The 22084-nt window shown below is 32.7% G+C and overlaps 1 protein-coding gene across 1 annotated transcript; it reads left to right on the forward strand.

The window, feature by feature from the left end:
- The first annotated feature begins 3482 nt into the window (after window positions 1-3482).
- On the forward strand, window positions 3483-6877 carry LOC112702839 (UNC93-like protein 1). The gene is made up of 4 exons (XM_025754032.3): window positions 3483-4222; window positions 4930-5153; window positions 5284-5819; window positions 6385-6877. Exons 1-4 carry the CDS (start codon window positions 3817-3819, stop codon window positions 6584-6586), a joined length of 1368 nt encoding a protein of 455 aa, XP_025609817.1. The 5' UTR covers window positions 3483-3816; the 3' UTR covers window positions 6587-6877.
- Window positions 6878-22084: the final 15207 nt, after the last annotated feature.

Genomic DNA, 22084 nt, shown 5'->3' on the forward strand with positions numbered 1-22084 from the left:
AATTAAATTTTATTCTTTAAAAATTATTTTCCTCATATAAATTAGTCTTTGGCTATTTTTAATAAAATTAATTTATTTTATAATGATATTTTTTAGACTTATTTATCTTATAATAAAATTTATTAAGACTTATTTGTTTAATTCTCATATTAAAAAATAAAAAATATGATTAAAATTGACAGTAAAATTAATTTGTCTTACGAAAATAATTAGCAAAAATTTTTAAGATAATAAAAATTTATTAGAGACCAAAATATCCGATCTTAAATTACTTAGGGACCAAATTTAAATGGTTACTCTTATCTCAACATCAAGTGGATATGTTTAAATATATCTTATATATTTATAATAAAGATTTTTAAGTTTTCAATAAATAAATATGAGAAATTGATTTGTTTGTGAAAATATTTTTATTTTTATTTTTGTAAATAATTTTCATTTCTAAATTTTCATATGTTTCAAAACATGATTGGTATGTAAAAGTATATTTCATTTCTAATGCATGAAACAAAAAAATGTGTTTGGTTTGTCCATTTTAAAAATATATTTTTAATATTGATTTTGAATAATAAAATCATATTTTTATTAAATATACAATTTTAGTTTATTATGTTTTTTAAAATAGCACAAAAAATCAATTTTTAATTAATTATATATAATGTATAAATATATAAATTATTTTATATATTTTTAATATATATTTTATCACGAGTGACTAATTTTTAAAGTAGTTAATTGCATGCATATTAAAGAGATACAATTTAACCAAATAAATAATAATGAATGCAATTGTCTTTATTTTTCAATATATTGATTTAGCAAAAGTCACAATTAAAAACAAAAAATAAAAAAGGCCCCATATTCAATTGGAGGTGTGTAGTTTAAATACAGTAAGGAAGAAAAAAGATTTTGAATAAGGTATCAAAATTAATTAAACTTTGACAAATTTAATTATAGGAGAATTAGAATTAAATTGTGACCATAAAAAATAGAGTTTTATAGACAAAACTATTCAAATCTTAAAAATCTATAAAAAAATTCTTAAATTATCCTCTAATCTAACTTAATCATTTTCAAAGTCTAATCCCATTTTATTTTTATCCTCTAATTTTTTTCACCACTCCAAATTTTTCAGATCCCAATCTTTCTTCTATTTTCTCTCTTTTCTCTCTTTCCACTACTACTGCCATCTCAATTTTCTATCAATTTTAGAGTTTATTATAGTTGCAAGTGACAGGAACATTTCAGGTAGTGAAAAAGAGCTATTTGGTGTTCCTTATGAAGGAAAGTAAACAAGTTCTTAATAGGTTCGTTGGCAAAGCCAAAATCATCCAAATCATGAAGCCATGTCCTGAATCTGAAGGCGAACCCAAACCCATATAAGAGACAATATTTTCTGTACTTTGAACCCGACGATTTAAAGTCTAACGTCTTCTTCCTTTTGCTAACGGCAGTGGAAGTGAGAAAATGCTACTCCATTGGCGTATTTGGCGAGTGTGATTCGGCGATTCAATAAAAGACGATGAGTAGTGGTTGTTGTTAATGCGGCTGTTGTTAGAATTCGGGACATTGTAACGGAACTCAGAGGCTTCTCAGAGAAGGTACGGTAGGCGGCGACGATTGTAGGGAGAGAAAGGGGTTGTCGAAGATTGGGAGCGTTGGTGAAGAGGATTGAAGAATAGAGATGAGGTGCAATTAGAATTTGAGAGGAATTAGGTTAGATTAGAGGAAAATTTAAGAATTTTTGATAGATTTGTAGGATTTAGATAGTTTTACCTATGAAACTTTATCTTTTATGTAGGGTGTACACGGGCCGGTCTCGAAGACCTCGTCCGGACCCGAAGCAGTTTTGCACATGTTGGCCCAGATTTGAAGTGGCCCGAGTTTGATCTAGGGACAAAAAAAAAAAACACTCGAAAGAATACCTTAATCGGATTTGGGCCATAACTCGGGTCACCCGACCTGGCCCAATAAGAATACATATTTCAAAATTATTATTTTGTATTTAAGAAGTATAAGGCTTTAGACTAATACATAATATTTTGTGTTATTTGTACGTAACTTAGATATTTAGTTTTTTTATTTTTGAAACAAAAAGCTCAAGACAACAAGGTGGAGCATCAATGGAAAAGTACTAAACAGATAAAATAAACTAATTCCTAATCATTTTCGACAAAAGTCATCAACAACCCAAAAGATCAAATATCACTCCATTTTTTATAACTCTTAATCGACTTGTTGACTACCCCTGTAATACCTGATTCTTGATTCCTGAAGATTATTTCATTCCTTTTCAACCAAATGCTCCAAATGATAACAATGAAACCAAACTCACCAACATTATATCAATTCGACTACACGATTGACCCCTGAACCACGTAAACTTACAGTCATTCAACTCTATATTCACCAATTCTATAATGCTGACACACTAGCGCCTTTCCTTTCTTCCAACTACACAACCTCGTTGAAGACACCCATGTAGTAAAGAGGAACCTGACATATTCCTGATAAAAACTCAATTATTCCCACACAAGCTTCTCTTCCCTTGTATGCACACCATACACCAAGCAAATCGCACAAATAAAAATTATTGTTTGTAAATTTTCCTTTTATACACAACAATTTCTCTCCTTTGTAACAATTACTCAACCTAAACATTATATCATCCCACATTATTAATAAACCTCCATAAGCACACCTTTCGATCCCACAAATTCTAAACCCACTGCATCATTACCCAAAATTGCTACATCAAACTTAGTAATAACCTCTTTCTTTGTCTCTATCAATCCTAACATATTCACATTATTTTTACGCTAACATTGTTTTATCATTTTTCACTTTCTAACACCCCTAAATCCCTCGTATTTCACGAACTAAAATCATTTAAAAACTTTATTACACACCTTATTTCAATTTTTTGGGCGACTCCTTTTTGCTTTCTCTTTCTGTTTTGCTTGCCTTCTTTTTTGTGCCAATATTTTATTTTGAGTTTAGAAAATAGCCATAATATCCTCATTCTTGTCATATAAAATAGTTCTTGATTCGACAGTCAAATCCCAAGCAACTCTATTTTTAGTCATATCTTTAACCCTATTTTTCAGGCTAATACATATTAAGTGTTATTAGTATTGATTTAGAATTATGTTTTAATTTTAGAATTTAGTTGATATTTATTATATTTTTTTAAGTAAATTTTATCATATAAAATATTGTTAAAAATTTGGAACTCCTCTCATTAGCATTCAAAAAAATAATATAGTTTGTCTTAAATTTGTATTTTTTTAACTAATATTGTAATATTAATTATAAATTAATTTATTTATTTTTAATAAAAACAATTATAAAACTAAGAAAGAGATAAAAAAATGCATGAAATTATGATAAAATTTTAAAAGTCCAATTTTTACTCGGCAAAGGATATGCATGACTAATTATTAACATTTTCTTCTTTCTTCTTTCTTCTTTCTTCTTTCTTCACTAAAAAAAGCATCTAAGGTTTACAAATCCAACAGCATCCAGCTGGGTGGTCCATACTTGAAAACTTGGTAATGAATTCCTTATTTCTAGGCTATATATTAATTAATTATTAAGAATATTAATTCCCTCTCTTATAATGTTCCCATAATTGCAAAACCTTATACCAAAATTAAAAAACAATAGCATCAAAGAATCTACACCCGTAGGCCGTAGTAGTCTTCACACTTGCACTCTTCCTTATCTTAAATTCCCCAATCACGATCATAATCACCGTCTGATTTCTCAAAACAATTCCACAAACCGTGTTGCATAGCCTCTCATCTCAACTGCAAAATGGTTCTCAACAATGTTGATGAAGAATCAAGCAGAAAATCAAAAGCGTCATCAATGGTAAGGTACAACTCAGCATTGGGTCAGATAATGATGATTGGGGTAGTATGCTTTTGTTGCCCTGGAATGTTCAATGCACTATCAGGGATGGGTGGTGGAGGCCAAGTTGACCACACTGCCTCCAACAACTCCCTCACGGCGCTCTACACAGCCTTTGCCGTCTTCGGCGTCCTCGGCGGTGGCATCTACAACATCCTTGGACCTCACCTTACGCTCTTCGCAGGTTGTTCCACCTATGTTGTTTACGCGGGTTCGTTCCTCTACTATAACCATCACAAGCACCAAGCGTTTGCGGTTGTTGCTGGTGCACTCCTTGGTGTTGGTGCTGGTCTTCTTTGGGCTGCACAAGGTACACCGCCAATTTCGAACTTAAATCAACTTGGTCCCCAATCTTTTTTTTTTTCTATTTTAAATCAATTTTGAATTTTTGATTTGTTTGTTTTAGTGGAGAAAGCAGTTAATGTTGGGTGACAACTAATTGGAGATAAAAGGGTAAATACGACGTCGTTTTATTTAAAATAAGTTAATTGGTTCAAGCGTGCATATTTCTTCTACCTTGAACTTAAATTTGTGGCAACTTTTTTGTATTTTAATTTTTTTCCACAGAATTGTTGTACTGTTTGTGTATATGCATGAATGAAGTTGCCTCAAACTTCTTACATTTGTGACTAAATTTCCCGTAAAACTGTCCTACTATTTGTACTTAATCGAGTTTATTTTTTATGCACTCGGAGTGGTAAACGTGTTTAACATAGTCATAGAATTTCTGTTGGATGATCATTCACCGAGTAGTTATTTTGACTAACATGACATTAGGTAATTGGATGTACGATCATCAAAATTAAATTCTTGTTTGGTTAGTTTTGTTGCCTTGCCCTTTTTAAAATTTGTGACAATTCATTTTCCATACAGTTGCCATACTGTTTGCGTATATCCATCAAATATTGATGCCTTCAGTGACAACTTAAATTTGTGATTATTTGTTCATCAAATTGTGTATATCACGTCATATCATATTGTATATGATAGTTATTGTGGGTGTGTGATGAAACATAGGTGCTATAATGACATCTTACCCTCCATCAAACAGAAAAGGGACTTACATATCAATTTTCTGGAGCATATTCAACATGGGGGGTGTAATTGGTGGCTTGATTCCTTTTATATTGAACTACCATCGCAGTGAAGCTGCTTCTGTCAATGATGGAACCTACATAGCCTTCATGTGCTTCATGTCATTGGGGACACTCTTGTCTTTGGCTATTTTGCCTGCAAGTAAGGTTGTACGCTTTCATCCATCCATACTTCAAAATTGCCAACACATAGTGTTTTAATAGTTGAAGTACTTAAGATAAATTTATCAAATTATGCATTGAATCTAATACTTGTATCCATATCAATGCAATATAGGTTGTGCGCGACGATGGGACAAAGTGTAGCAGCATCATGTACTCAAATGTGTCCACCGAATGCTTTGAGATTCTCAAGTTGTTCCTCAATTGGAAGATGCTTCTAATTGTTCCTGCTGCATGGTCAAGCAATTTCTTCTACACCTACCAGTTCAACAATGTCAATGGGGCATTGTTCAATTTGAGGACTAGGGGTTTGAACAATGTGTTCTATTGGGGTGCACAAATGTTGGGGTCAGTTGGGATTGGACACATAATGGATTTCAGCTTCAAGAGCAGAAGGAAGAGGGGTATTGTGGGAATTTCATTGGTTGCTCTTCTTGGGTCTGCTATTTGGATTGGTGGACTCATCAATCAGATCAAGTACTCTTCAAATAATAATGGTTTGACCGAAAAGTTGGATTTTAAGGACTCAGGGTCAAGATTTGCTGGTCCTTTTGTATTGTATTTTTGTTTTGGTTTGCTTGATGCCATCTTCCAAAGTATGGTTTATTGGGTCATTGGAGCGCTTGCTGATGATTCTGAGATTCTTAGCAGGTAATTTTTGTAGAAAAGAATAAACTCTCTGATTTAGTTATTTGCTGAATTCTTTCTTCTACTAGTATTTGATTCATCAATGGAAGTAGGTAGTTTAATTATTAGGGGAGTATAAGTAATTTGTGAGTAGCAAAAGGTTAAAATGTTTATTATTTTAGTCACTGGGACTTATTATATTTTCTCGTAATACCCTAAAGAATAAAGATCACTTAATGCCAAATTAGTAGTTAAACTCAAAATACACAAACATTGTCCTTATTTTGACTATCTTTAATTTCCAAGTTAATAGAAAATGGACAAATTTTGTCTCGAGATAGAGAAGTTGTGTTTATTGTTCTTATATCTTTCTTTTTTTAATATCTCTGTTTTTTGTCTAAAAATAATTACCAAACCGAGTCTAGAAGATCGATACACAAATTAATGTAAAGGTCCCCGAAAAAACAATTTACTAAGAAATTAGTCCTTGACATGCCACCAGTAGTAACATAATAATATCACCACTAATTAAATATCTTTATAACAACTAAGTTGTCAGCAGTATTTTGATATTGGCGAAATTATGCAGATACACAGGGTTCTACAAAGGAATACAAAGTGCAGGAGCTGCAGTTGCTTGGCAAGTTGACACACACAAGGTGTCTCCAATGTCTCAATTGATTGTGAACTGGGTTCTCACTACAGTAAGCTATCCATTACTTCTAACTGTAGTCATCTTAGCTGTGAAAGATGACAATAAGGATGAAAATAACAATGCTCAAAAAACATAAAGATTGAGATCACACTGACTGAGAATCCAGTTGAATCTGTCTTGTTCTTATGGCTATTTGATCTAGCTAGTTGATTGCTTTTATGAAATTAAAAATGTTTATGTCAGTGTATATGGAAGTGGAACTCATTTGTGTAAATGATAGAGACTAGTGAGAAAAGAAACTAGTCAGTTTCTTACAGAGTGATTTAGGTTTATACACCTAACTATAATCTGAGAACTTTTTCTTGGTGCATAAATAAAATAGGGGCCTGCTACACATACAAGTAAAAAGGCCGTACAAGTTTTACAAGTTATCAGCCCAAACTTCATTAACACGCGCATTAACTCATTTTGAATGGAGCGTAACTACACGCGCCCCACTCAAACGGTTCCTCTTCGTCTTCTTCTTCTTCTTCTTCTCTTCTTCTCTTCTTCTTCGTCTTCGTCTTCGTCTCTTCCTCTTCCTCTTCTTCTTCTTCTTCTTCTTCTTCTTCGTTTTTTTTTCGATTTTCATGGTTTCTGAAATTCTTCTTCTTCTTCTTACTGCACGTTCTTCTTCCTCTTACTCTTCTTCTTCTCCTTTTCTTTCGTTTCTGCACGTTCTTCTTCCTCGTTTTCCTCTTCTTCTTCTTCTTCTTCTTCATTTACATCTTTTCTCTCTGTTTTTTCTTTTTTTTTTTTCAATTTTTCATGGTAAAATCGTTTTTGAAGAAGAAGCAGCAGCAGAAGATGAGGAGGAGAGAGAGAAAGAGTCCTGAATTATGCATAAGATGTACTTCAACGAATTTTGGGTGTATTTTCTGTAACTCTTTGGGTGTATTCCTATAATCGTTTGGGTGAATTCTTGTAACCGTTTGGGTGTATTTTCTGTAATCCTTTGGGTGCATTTCTGTAATCATTTGGGTGTAGTTGAGTGATATCTGACTGATATCTATGGGTGTATCTGACTCATATCTATGGGTGTATCTTACTGATATCTATGGGTGTATTTTTCATTTTAGAAAAAATGGCAAGCATTACAGAAATACACCCAAACGATTACATAAAATACACCCAAGAGATTACAGAAATACACCCAAACGATTACATAAAATCACCCAAGAGATTACAGAAATACACCCAAACGGTTACAGGAATTCACCCAAACGATTATAGAAATACACCCAAAAGATTACAGAAAATACACCCAAAGGATTTAAGAAATACACCCAAAATCATGCATAATTTAGAACTCTTTCTCTTTCTCCTCCTCATCTTCTGCTACTTCTTCTTCTTCAAAAACGATTTCAGAGCTTGATGTCAAAAAACAATAGAAATCGAGAATAACGAAAAAAGAAAACAGAGAGAAAAGCACGTAAATGAAGAAGGAGAAAGAGAAGGCAAGAAACAAAAGAAAAGAAGAAGAAGAAGAGGAAGAGGAAGAAGAACGTGTAGCAACAAGAAGAAGAAGGTGCAATGAAAACGTGCCGTAACAGTATGTGAAGGAACTAACGTCAACGACGAAGAACAAACCAGTGAAAAAGGAGGAGAAAAGAACGATCGAAAAAGAAGGAGAAGAAGAAGGGATGTAGCGCGTGTAAGGAACGTAGCACTTGCAGCGAATTTTGGGGATTAGAGTTTAATTGGCTTGTAATACTTACAAGCCCTAATCGCTTGTTCGCAGAGTTTTCCCCAATAAAATATTTGTTATTGTTTTATACTGCATTTTTCTTTTCCTTATTTCACGAAGGAACATTGAGTCAATTTTCCGTTGTACTTGCTTTCTTTTTATTATTATCTTCTCCTATAGAAGTATGTTATATTAGTGCATAATGGCCACTTCTCAAATTCATTACTTTCAAAGTTTCAAAATAACTTCGTTTTGATTTGTTTATACATTAAAAAATTAATATGTTTAGATGTAAAATAAATATATTTATTTTTAATTTATCAAAAAAAGTTAAATCAACAATTATTTTAAAACAGAAAAATTCTAAATTATCACTTTCTTAACATATTTACATGCACACAAAAATAAATTATCAAATTAATTATTCATATAAAATATATTTTAAAACACAAAATACACACTAAAAATAAGTTGATGACTGATTTATAATATGCAAATAATATTTTTGTTCTTTTTGATCAAAGATACGTATTGCATTACATTCAATCAGGGAAAGAATATAATTTGTCCAAAATGCATGACATTACAGCAAAAGAAGTGGGGTTTCCCAAAGAATTTCTTCATACAAGTGAAAAAGAGGTGAACGAATAAACTAAAGAAGAAGAATTTTACCAAGATCAGTCTTGCTTGCTATTCCCCTTGCCTTCAATTAATCATTCTTCTTCCTACCTGATCGGTTTTAACCCAGTCGCCAATTCGGTCTTTTTTGACATTGTTTTGAATCATGCCCTAGACAAGCACAATAAGTACAAAACTTTCCAATGCGCTCATATTTAAGGCCAATTTCAATAGTCTTCTGATCTGGTCCTGCCAACTTGAGATTATCCTTCAGTCTTTTCTCGCCATTGATCATCACTTTAGCCTTAATAATTCTGGTTTCCTTCCCTCTAACTTGGAAGAAACCAATATCTTCAACCTCACCTAGGCTTCTTCCCAATTTAGATCCAACCTCCAAGGTTTTGAACTGTTCTGGCAAGCCCCAAAATTGAACCCAAATAGGAATCGTTGTGATCACTCCCTCCCCTGAATTTTCAGCAGCCTTCCACCTTTGAACGTGGAGAATGTAATTCTTGAAGAGCCATGGTGACCCTCTTTCAATTCTCACCACATCAGTCTCCTTATCAAAGAAAAATTGAAATTGGTTATGACCCTTCATCTCCACCTGAAACCCCTTAGATCTATTCCATATTGCTTTAAATGCATTCTTCATAGTGCTAACCGAAAAGGATCTTGCAGCAAAAACTCTACCAATGAGACTTTTAAAACAAATATTAACTCCTCCAGAGATATCTTCCTCTGCAATTGAAATAATTTCCTCATTATCATAGTCACTAGCCGAATCATGATTGTGACGATCATCCCTGAGTTCGTCCATGAGGAACACTGATTGATCAGAATTGAGAATTAGAAGAAGAGAGAGAGGAATGTAGAATTATAAAACAGAGTGATCAGGGTAGATGAGACATACATGAATCAAGAAGAGATTGCCAAGAATAACCCAGAGCCAGTAGCAGAATAACAAACTGATGCAGAGAAGAGTAACTAGAAAATGCAGAGAGTGAGAATTGAAACTATATTTTCACTAACGGAAAAAACCGACTATACTCTTCTCTTATAAATAGATGAGATAGAATCAAGATTCAGCCCAAGAATAGCCTTAAGGGGCTACTTGTTCAATTTTACATAACTACCATTTATCAATCTCACTCTATTTCTAATAGAGATCAAAGAATCATAGTGGCACTTGCCCTTAGTGGAGTGCTAGCAAAAACCCCAAGACACTAATAAATCAAAGACACTAATAAAAGCTGCATGTATATAAATCAAGGAATATATATATGTTCAGTTTAAAATTTAAATATTATCCCTAAAAAATATGCTAAAGTAACTGCCTATTATGTGATACAACATACAAACAAATTTTTTTTTTTGGGCAACTACTCCTAAATTACTAAAATTTGAAAAAGGCAACTTAACGTGTGTGTTATTACCAATTAAGTTCATTGCTAGTATGCATAAATGGCCAAGTTTAGATATATTCGGTAGGGGTGTTTGCGGTGCAGTTTGGATCGATTTTGAGTCAAAAACTCATCCGATCCGAACACTAATTTTACTTGCGGTGTGGTTTGGATTGGATGATTTCTTTAAAAAATTTCGATCCGATTCGATCTAATTTCAAGTGATTTGGATTGGATTGGATTTCCGGTTTTGTAAATTAAAAAAAATTAAATATATATAACAAGTCTCAATATCAAATTTTAAATAATAAACAATGACATAACAAGTCTTAACAATATCTTAAAAATAGTTAAGTACGATTTTGGTCCCTAACGTTTAGGCCGAAAATTTATTTCGTCCTCAACCTTTTTTCGCTATAAAATGGTCCAAAAGGTTTCAGTTTGTTTTAAAATCGTTCTTTTCACCAAATCTTTTATTTTTATTACCATTTTATCCCTAATTAAAAAAATTATAAAAAAAAGAAAGAAAGGGAATGAGGGGGAAGAAAGAGAATGGGGGCTGGGGAAGAAAGAGAATGGGGAGAGAAAGAGAGTCGCAGGGGGTGGGAAAAGTGGTCGTCGCGCCGCCGCTTGTGATGGAGAGTTGGAAATTTCCACGCCATCACTGCTTCCTCGCTGCTGTTTCCTCGGTGCTGCTTCCTCGCCGTTCTCATTGCAATTCGCGGCGTCGCCACGACTGGCGCAGCCCTTTCCACGCGATCTGCCACCACCACCGCATCTCTTCTCTCCTCGCGATTCGCAGTTCACCGTCGCAACCCCTCCTCTCCCACCACCGCTGCATCCCGTTTTTCTTTAATTTTTCTATTTTTGCTTTTGCTTCTGTTTCTGCATTTTGGGGAAGATGGGAGAAGGGCATTTTAGTCTGAAAGATGATTTTTAAACAAATTGAAACCCTAGGGACCATTTTGTAGCGAAAAAACACCGGAGACAAAATAAATTTTTGGCCTCTACGTTAGGGACCAAAATCGCACTTAACACTCTTAAAAACTAACGATAACATAACAATAGAAATAAAATTATAGGTTAATTAAAAAAATAAATAAATCACATTTTGAATATAAAATATTTATTAAATAATAATAATACATGAATAATATAAAAACATATAAGAAATTGAACATGTTATAAGAAAGAAGTATAATTGTAAATATAATAATAAAATAATATTATAGTACATTGTGCAGTTTGGATTTGTTTGGATCGGTTATAAAAAGTAGATCCAAAATCCGATTTGATCCAGCAGTTTGTAAAAAATAAAATCCAATAAAATCCAAATTAGTGCGGTTTTAATTGATTTTCGGTTTAAATTGAATTAGATAAACAGTTTAATTAGATCGGTTTAAATTTGAACACCCCTAATATTTGGTGGTTGAATGCTTGAAAAAATTTTAAAAATTTTAATATCCAAATTTAAAGATCATTATTTGCAGTTGTTCTTTTCTCTTCTTTAATTTTGTAACTGTTCTGTAAACATTCTCCTTTTCATCTTCAAAATCAAATAATTATGGCTAGTGCGAGCAATGTAGTTATTAGGAGCTCGAATAATCCACGCTCTAATAGAAGCGTTGCTAGGAGAACCACCAAAAACAAAGAATTGCATTTGCCAAAATGGCGGAGGTATGGGTCGTAACCAGTTCTGGTCAGGGACTGATACTAACCTAGGCCGTTCCTTAGTTACCCAAACTACAATGTAAGTAATAGTTCTTATTTGTTGTTTTTTTGGATATAAACTTGACTCGTTCATTTTTAATTTTTGTTGAATTTGTCTGTAGACTGTAAGTAAGAAGTTGTATATGTGGTTTTTGTGGACAGATAAAATTGGGTAAAATTTTGGTATTTGTATGTATGTTGGTATTGCTGATTATTGTAGTTATTCTCTTTTTAAAGTTGGATAAGTAATTTGACCAATTGAGATGTGCATATGCATATTTTGCTCCTATATATGTTTCTATCATTAAAAAAAATGAAAATTGACAGTTTCATATTAATATTAAATAAAACGTTAATAACAATTCTAAATAAAAAAATTACGTTAGAGACGGTTTCGATTCTGACCCTAAATATTAGGGACCAAAATAATACTTACTCTTTACTAAAACGATATAAAATACTAATCTATTTACCAAATATGTCAAAGTTGCTAAAATAAAGGCCTAGGTCTTATAAAGCCACAATAATTGGATCTTAATTAAGAAAACATTCAAAGTAAATAGTCCAAACAAAATAGAAAGACAAAAACACCGTATCGAATGTTTTTTATATATAATAATTTAGTTCATTATTTTTTGGTTTTGGATAACTTGAATCCAAGAATAGACACAAATCTCATAAAATTTGTAAGTTTTGATACAGTCTCCTGTGTTATATTTTACATGCGATTAAGTGGATTAGTTCTTACTAGATTGGTGCTGGCTGGTGAGGTGATTGTAAGGGGAGTGCTTGCTAATAGAGTACTGCTTGGTGGCATGATTGTAAATGAAGTGCTTGCATTGCTAATGGAATGTTTATAACTTTGGATAACTTTCTTTTAAAAAGAAGTTTTGTTGGCCTAACAGTAATGGAAGATACTTATGGATAAAATATGTAAAATAATTAATAAAATTGACAAGAGACTTTATTTGATAAAAATTCATATAAATTACTTTTGTGAACCTGTTGATAGTCATTAATTTCTAACAAAATAGATGGACTAATTTCAAGCTGAATTTTAGTTTGGGATTGTGAAACAAGTGTAGTATGACCACTATTTACCACAGTAACTGAAATAAAATTGTTGGCCCGACCTTTATTACCATCAGTAACAATAACATCTGCAGCAGCTGCATGCTTCTTAATCGGCCGATGTTTCTTGATTTTAACAAAATATGTTTTCTTAAAAATGGTCAGAATGAAGTTTGTTACGTTTTAAAAATTGAATATAAGTTATGGTTTAAAATCATATTAAATGTTAGATAAGACATCTTCATGAATTAATAATAGATGTATTTCAGTTCATCTATTTTTTTTGTGCCAATTGAATCGTCAATGTATATTTGGACCTAATTATTAGAAAATTAGATTAGTCTTGTCTAACTTAGCTAAAATCTTAATAAAAAAACAAGGTTTTTTTTTTTCTTCCAACTCTCATGAATCAAATTCGAAGCCAATGATTTAAAGGACCGTCAATCTTAATAACTTGATCAATTTTAAATTATATAACACAAGATAGTGAGTTTATCGCCTATATGAAAATATTTCAAATTTTAGAATTTAAAAAAAAAATATTCACTTTAATGTGGCTCAACCTCAACGACAGATTCAACTTCTGCTATGTGACACTGAACATCGATTACATTATCGGGATGACCACCACTAATAATATCGTTATTATTGTTGTTCGTTATAATTCCATTTGTTATTATTGATATATTTTGATACACTATTTATGCTATATTTTGGTACACTATTTATGTTGCATTTTAGTTCACTATTTTCTAATTTTTTTATATCATTGTATTTAGTTTGGGGTTAAATTATTGAGCTCTATTTTTGGTTTAATAAGCAAACATCGTTTCGTTGTATTTTAAACTTTAGAATTTTTGCATAACATAAATGCCGTAAACATGGATAATTTAAATCGCAAAAAGTTCGAGTACAACATTTACTTAATCAAAATACAACAAAGTAAACAATAAATTAAACTACACAAATACATGAACTACAGAAACAACAACCACAACAAACACAAATAAAGTAGCGACTGTAAACTAAACCTCGTCCGTCGACTGGTTTGGACACTCTTTTTGGGTATGATCGATTTGCCTGCTTGGCACTCATCTTTGTCTATCTCATTACAAAACCTGGTGAAAACAGGTCGGCCGGTAGACTTCCTGTGCATATGGCATGATTAGGACAAAGCTATGTCCTGTACCATTCTAGCCAAAGCTTGTTATTTGGTATCGGAGAAAACTCCGTCTCATACACTTTGAACACAACCTGCTGCATGTACACCGAATGGACGTACGGACCCCATTCCATACTTGCGGCGGCACAGGATGCTAGAGGATGACGATATGGGAAATGTAATTACTGGAAAATGCCACAGTCACATGTGTCCGCCGTCAAGCGAACACGAAACGACCCTTGCGACCAACCGTTGAAAGGTTCTGACTTCTCAACCAGGAACATTGAAGCTCATCTGTCGTAATGAGTGATATGCATCTTCGAGATTCCCTCTCTATTCTTCATAATAGCAGCTGTTGAAAAATTGATTACCCACCACTAGTTGTGCATGTGTCTCCCGTCCTTTCCTGACGAACAATTGCTACAGCCTCTCGTAGGTATATCGCACAATGGCTAAAATCGGTAAATAGCATGTACCCTTAAGCATAGAATTCATGTACTCGGAGAGGTTTGTCGTCATGTGCCCAAACTTGCGACCGCTATCACAGTGTTAGTTGTAGCCAGATCTCTTTGTTGAAACTACCAGCCCAGTCCGCCATCTCCCATATACACAGATTATTGCAGACCTACATCGCCGCCTTTTAGATCTCTTTGTACTAAGACAAAATCTTTTGATGCTTGTCTTGTAGTCACGGCAGGAGGTCAACCATTGCTAAGGTATGATTAAAAACAAAAATGTTAGATGTACATTAAAATCAGCAATCAAAGTCAGTTTTTATATATTTTTGTATAAATTAAAAATATATATTAAAATATAAATATATATTAAAAATAAATTAAATTACACATGTATTTATACACAAATACATTGATAATTGATTTTAGTGTACGAATAGTATTTTTATATTAAAAAATTTTAATTTTTAAAAAATACTATTTGCACATCAAAATTAATCACTACATATTTTTATATAAATATATGTAACTTAACTAATTTTTAATATGTATTTTATATTTTTATGTATATTCTATTTTAATGACTGATTTTAGTGATTAATTTTAGTATAAATCTAACATTGATTATAAATTTTTGTATTAAAAAATTATGTACACCATTTTTCTTGCATTATCTTTTGTATATTTTTTGTTTTGATATTAAAAACAATTAATAAAAAATATATATAAAAAGATTATGTAAATTAATCCCATCCCTCATCTATTATTGCTTGTATTTTCAAGTCATCATCTAGTGACACTAGAAGAAGCAAACAAGACAATTACCTACAACCAAGACTGAAAATTAAATAAATAAGACCATGTACACTTTTAAACTTTGGGAATATAATGGCCGGCTAACAATTAATTAAAAAATGAAAAAATGTAATTAAAAAATAATAAAAAATGAAAGCAGTTGAATGAATTATGGAGCAAAGCACATGACATGTGCATAACAATGATGTTTATCCCCGGTCCAGTGTTGTAATACTTTGGTTTTCCCATCTATATATTTATATTTATTTATATAATATAAAAGGTAAAAACTGATACCAAACATATAATAAAACGAATTTATGCCATATTACTTTTTGCATTTGTATCACATTAATAATTTTGCATAGATAATAATGTTATAATATAAAAAATCAGTAATTTGAGCCGGCCTTGTGACGCGTGTGCGTCACCCACGCGTATGCGTGGGGTCAAAAAGGAGGATAACGCGTAAGCATCCGTTACGAGTATGCGTGACAACTTTCATTCTCCACACACAATATCTGCATTGTTCTATTACAACTTTTTGGTTTTTGTACTATGCAGCAACAACATTAAGATACGACGCGTATGCATAGAAAGCAGAGAGGAGAAGGGACGTGCAAGTATCGGCCACGCGTACACGTGGATGCTTTTCGTGCCCTTGGCACAACACCTGCATGGTTCCATTACAACTCTCGGGTTCGGAACCATGCAGCAGCAGCATTCATGAAACTGAGGTGATGCGTAAGCGTCGGCCATGCTCACGCGTGGAAAAGCAAAAACCAAGGTGACGTGTACGCGTCAGCTATGCGTACGCGTTGGCTGGTTTGTGCCCTTGGCACCCCACCCGCATAGTTCCATTACAACTCTCGGGTTGTGGAACCATGCAGTAGCATTACTAGAATTGAGGCGTCGACGCGTACGCGTCAGTCATGCGTACGCGTGACCCGACAGGTTTTTGAGTAAGGAACCAAGCGTCGTCGTTTCATTGTGCTGCACTCTAACTAGCCCTAACCAAATTCCATCGTCCAGAATGCGCCTCTGCCTCAGTGCCTCTCTCACGCTCAGTTCAGGATTCCTCTCATCGGGCTCCTGGTTCGTCCAACCACACGTATGTTTATTTATTTATTTATTATTATTATTATTTATTATTTATATATATATTTTATATTGTGCTATTATATATATATATATATATATATATATATATATATATATATATATATTCTTTTAAAATATACATATATATTCTTTTAAAATGTACATATATAAATAATAACAATAGTTTGAAACGTCACCTAGAGAACACACAAGAGTACTCGTACTCTTTTTCTTTTTTGTTATTTTATTTATTCATTTATTTATTTATTTTTATTTTGGCTAAACAAAAAAATAAGACAGCTCAGTACTCTTATCTTCTTGTAATACTTGTGAGAGAGAAAATACGTTAGTGTTTGAATACCTAAAAGCTTCTTCCTCAACTTTGCGTCTCTTATTCTTCCAAATTCCATCTACTATGGTGGGCTATTTCCATTTACAAGGATTCAACTGTATTTAGATCTTCTGATATTTCAGGTAGGATTTCATTGTTAGCTCCATTTTTATCTTTCTCTTTTTCATTGTTGATTAAAAGGAACCCTAATCCCAAAAATGGCATGCAAAATATCTCTTGTGTTATCCATGACTATGAGTACTAGAATTTTACTCTGAAAACCATTCTCCTTTTTTCTTTTACATTTTTTGACTCAAATTATGATTTGACTATTGAACCCTATTCTTCAATTCTGCTATGTTGCTGTCTTTTTTCTATTTTCAAATAGAAAGAAGAGGTAGAAAAAAAGAAAATATATATATATATATATATATATATATATATATATATATATATATATATATTTCTGTCCATTTTGCTTCCAAAAATAGGATAGAAGGGATGGTTCATTTTCTTGGCACAAACATGCCAGAATTTCATCCCTTTTTTTTGGTAATATATTATTATATCTACAAATATAACCTGATGTTCCCTAATTGAAAATTGTGTGCTGCCCCAGAACCTGTTCACGACGTGTTGAGGATCAAGGTCTTGAATTTCTTCAATTTGCTTTCCGATGGTTCAACTGTCTTCTAATCCTCGAGGTCTTGCTGAAGGAGATGCTTTATCAGACTTCTTTGTGTATATATTTGCCAGCTTCTTTCTAATAGTAAGTGAGCTTGTTTTGGCTCCTTCACTAATATGATCTATTTTAATTTAACTATACTTTTTTCAATGTAAATAAAAACAATTGCTATCTTGTGGCCATATTAATTAGGAATAATTTAGCTTTTGCATCATTTTTTGCCAATGGATTTTTTTAATGAAGAATGCAATTATAGGACCTCTGGCAATGCTCTGAAGCAACGTTACACAAATGCAATAGAAAACAAAGGGATTTGCTTAGATTATATACACATTTTCCTTACTTTTAACAATGATCAATCTAGTAGATCATGAATTTTTTCATGTTTCATTTATGGATTTTTTTTATATTCATGAGTGTTGGCAAGCAATATTAAGTCTTGTTTCATGTTAAATCCTTACTTACTACTTAAACCAAATTAAACCCATATAAATTCAATTTCATTTTTTTTACCTTTACAGCTTGTTTGTTGATCATTAACAACCTCGACACTCAATACTTGAATTTTTTAATCTGCATTGTTATGGCAACCTCAAACCACCATCTGGCAACAAGTCTTCTTTCCTCATCTAAAGTGGCCATTTGTGATAAACCTATTGTAAAAAACGTCAAAGATTTTGCTCCTGAACTAAAGGCCTCAAAATAAAAAATATGAGAATCTCAGGTGCTACTCCCTTTCACCATTAACAGTGTAGACTCAGCTTTCGTCGGCCCTATTATCTCTCCCAAAGTCGCCAACAAAATCAAAAATTCTTTTCCTGGTCACCCTCAAAGAAAATCCGTTGCTTTTCAAGACTCCATTCCTATTGGATACTTCGACTCCAACAATAGGCTATTCAAAAATTCTCCAAAGACCAACATTGAAGGTTACCATGCTTGGTTAGGTAGGGTTGAAACTGAGAAGATGACCTTGTGAAAAAGATTGGGATACATGACCTAATTCAGCTTAGTAAAAATTCTTACACTGTTAATTCAGGACTAATGGGAGGTGCATTGTATTTCTGGGATGAGACTTCTCATACTTTTCACACCTCATACGGTATGATTACTCATACTCTTCTGGATGTAGCTGCAATAACTGGCCTACCACCCTTGGGAGAGGAAATTTTAACTACTACCCAGTCAACTACAGGAGTTGAGTATGCCATTGATATCTATTCCACCACCTACCAAAGCTTCATTCTTAATAACAGATGAATGGATATTTTATACACTCTTTGGCATCATGTTCATATAGTTTTTAGTATGTTTTGTTTAAGTTTTATTATATTTTTATAGGTTTTAGTGTACAATCCACATTTTTGGATTCTACTATGAGTTTTTTTTTATTTTTGTGCAATTTTAGGTATTTTTTGGCTGAAATTGAGGAGTTGGAGCAAAAGTCTGTTTCAGAGGCAGAGAAAATGCTGCAGATGTTGTCTGATACAAGGATTTACACCAGTTCGGAATTCCACAAAATAATTCTGTTGTTAGTATAGTCCAAACCAATAGTCAATCCTCAAATCAAATTAAATTTGGTTTTGTCACAAGTAACAAACCCCAAATAAGAATTAACCAAAGTATTTAAACTCCGGGTCGTCTCACAAGAAATCACAATGAAGTGCTCAATTATTGGCTATGAAGATGCAAAGGGGTTTGATTATATATTTTTGCAAGAAAGTAAATGGTAAGAAAAGTAAATGAACAATTAACTAATAAGAGAAAGGAAAAGTACTCTTGGCTAGACATAGGTAATTGAGATCACCATCCTTATCTACAAACCATATATTTATAATTATGAGGAACCAAACTCATTAAGTCTACCTCCAAGAGCTTTAAGTACGTAATATCTACTCCTAAACTTGAGGTACGTCAAATGGCTTGATCAACATCAACTCATAAGTCCCAACCTATCTACTAATTAGATTAGTAGTGTGTTGGTGTCAATGAGTATTAAATTGATAACCAAGAGTTCTCAAATCACCAATTCAATGAGACCCAATGACTCAAGGTCACTTAATTCTCTTAGCCTAAGTCAAGAGCAAAGAAAACTACTCAAAAACTAAAGGAAATATTTCATCAAACACCTAGAGTGCAATAAAAGTAAACATCACAAAATGCAAGAATTAACAAGACCCATAACCATCATGAGGAAGAAATCAACAATAACAATGAAGATAAACATCAAAGAGAGCATGGAAACATAAAATTACATTAAAAGAAAAGTAAATCCAACAAGGGTTCATGAACATAAAAGATAGTAAAATAAGAAAATTAACAAGAAAAACTAAGAAGATTAAGACAATAGAATAATAAAATGTAAAGAGAATTGAACTAAAAACAAGAATTCAAAGATGAATTTGAGAAAAATTAACCTAACTTTACCCTAATTTCTATCCTAAATCTAGAGAAAGGAGAGAGATTTCCTCCCTAGAATTCTACCCTAAAACTTGATGAAAACTCAACTATGGCTACTTAATTCATCCCCCTCCAATCCTTGGGTTCAATAGCATCAGAAATGAGTTGGATTGGGCCCAAAATGCTTCAGAAATCGCTGGCCACGAGTTGCCTTTAGTGAGTCACGTGCAGCAACCCATGCGTGCATGTGATGCATGCGTACACATCTCTAAACGTCAAGCAACTATAGCAAAATTTATATCATTTTGAAGCCCCGGATGTTAGCTTTCCAATGCAACTGAAAACGCCTCATTTGGATCTCTGTAGCTCAAGTTATGATCGATTAAATGTGAAGAGGTCAGGATTGACAACTTTACAGTTCCTTCATTTCTTCATGAGTTCTCCCACTTTGCATGCTTTTCCTTTATTTCTTCACTCCAATCTTTGCCTTCTAAACCTAAAATCACTTAACAAACATATCAAGGCATCAAATGAAATTAAAGTGAATTAAATTTAGCTATTTTAAGGCCTAAAAATCATGTTTTCATACTTAAGCACAAATTTAGGGAGAATTACAAAACCATGCTATTTCATTGAATAAATGTGAGAAAAGTTGATAAAATGCTCCAAATTAAGCACAAGATAAACCACAAAATTAGGGTTTATCAAACCTCCCCACACTTAAACCAAGCAGGTCCTCATGCTAAGAATAAAGAAGACAAGAAAAGGGGTATGAACATTTATTCAATGCAAATAAACTATATGTACCTATCTATATGAATGCAACTAAATGAAAAATGATTCTACCTAATTGGTTAAAAGTAAATCAATCCCCAAGAACACATATGCACATGTAGGGCTAAGTAGTATGATGATTCATGAATCCTACCAATTTGAATATCAAAATAAAGTACAAGTAGACTTGCAAGAAGAAAAGCTCATTAAAGCCGGGAGCAAGGAATTGAGCATCGAACCCTCACCGGAAGTGTATCCGCTCTAGTCGCTCGGGTGTATAGGGTTGATTCTCTCAATTCTCTTCTACTCATGCTTTCTAAGATTTGTCTTTCATCTAACAATCAACAATTATTCAATGCATGCATACATTCATCATGAGGACTTATTCATAGGTTGTAATGGGGCTAGGGTAAATGTAGGGATGCATATGGTTAAGTGAGCTTGAAATTTGGATTTTTGATCAACTTAAACTTCCCACCAAACCTATGACCACCTATACAATTTGAGTACTAACCTAACTACCCATTCTTCACTTTTTCACATACTCATGCATTCCTTTTAATTCACATTCCATATGCATTAATTTTTTATTGTACTTTACTTTGGGGCATTTTGTCCCCTTTTTATTTCTTTTTCTCTTTTTCTCTTTTTTTTCCTATATATTTTTTTCTTATATATATATATATATATTTTCTTTATCATTATTTTTCTAAAGTATATACAAACGTATCAATGCATATGGTTTTACATATTTAATACATGAGTATGTATCCAATTCCCAAAATTTTGACGAAAATATAAAAATACCTTTTTATCCCAACCCATTGTTCCCAACTCTCCCAAACTTGAATGATAAGCACTCTCACTAGCCTATGCTAATCAAAGATCCAAACAAGGGACATTTATTATTTTTCACTTAAGGCTTGTAATGTGCTAAAATTAAGAACAAATGGGTTAAGCATAGGCTCAAAGTTGGCTAACAATGGGAGAAAAAAGATAAGGCTATTTGGGTAAGTGAGCTATTTGAAATGATGACCTCAATCATATAAATGCATGTATACATGGAATAATGGACATCTAGACTCAAATAAATCAAAGATTACAATCATAGAAAGAGAACAATGCACACAAGAATGGAAAATAAGTGATTATAAGATATAACCACACAATTGGGCTCAAAACTCACATGCTTGTGTTCTTAGCTCAAAAACCATGTTCTAAATTACATTCTTCAAGCAAGTTCAACACAAAAAAAATTTTCAAATTGGTAGGGTGCCCTAAAAACAAATTCTTGAAAAAAAAAATCATCACCGTAACCAAGTGGTCCTAACATAAAAAGAAACGATAGAATATATACAAATTATAACTAACATGCAACCTATCATGCAATGCAACAACTAACTAACAAA

The sequence above is a fragment of the Arachis hypogaea genome, chromosome 7 (assembly GCF_003086295.3).
Source record: "Arachis hypogaea cultivar Tifrunner chromosome 7, arahy.Tifrunner.gnm2.J5K5, whole genome shotgun sequence".
NCBI classification, from domain to species: Eukaryota; Viridiplantae; Streptophyta; class Magnoliopsida; order Fabales; family Fabaceae; genus Arachis; species Arachis hypogaea.

Bases quoted from the DNA above. Each gene is read 5' to 3' on its own strand.
- LOC112702839 (XM_025754032.3), top strand. From the start codon at position 3,817: ATGGTTCTCAACAATGTTGATGAAGAATCAAGCAGAAAATCAAAAGCG. The intron at 4,223-4,929 runs GTACACCGCCAA...GATGAAACATAG, and splicing joins TCTTCTTTGGGCTGCACAAG to GTGCTATAATGACATCTTAC. The intron at 5,820-6,384 runs GTAATTTTTGTA...GAAATTATGCAG, and splicing joins GATTCTGAGATTCTTAGCAG to ATACACAGGGTTCTACAAAG.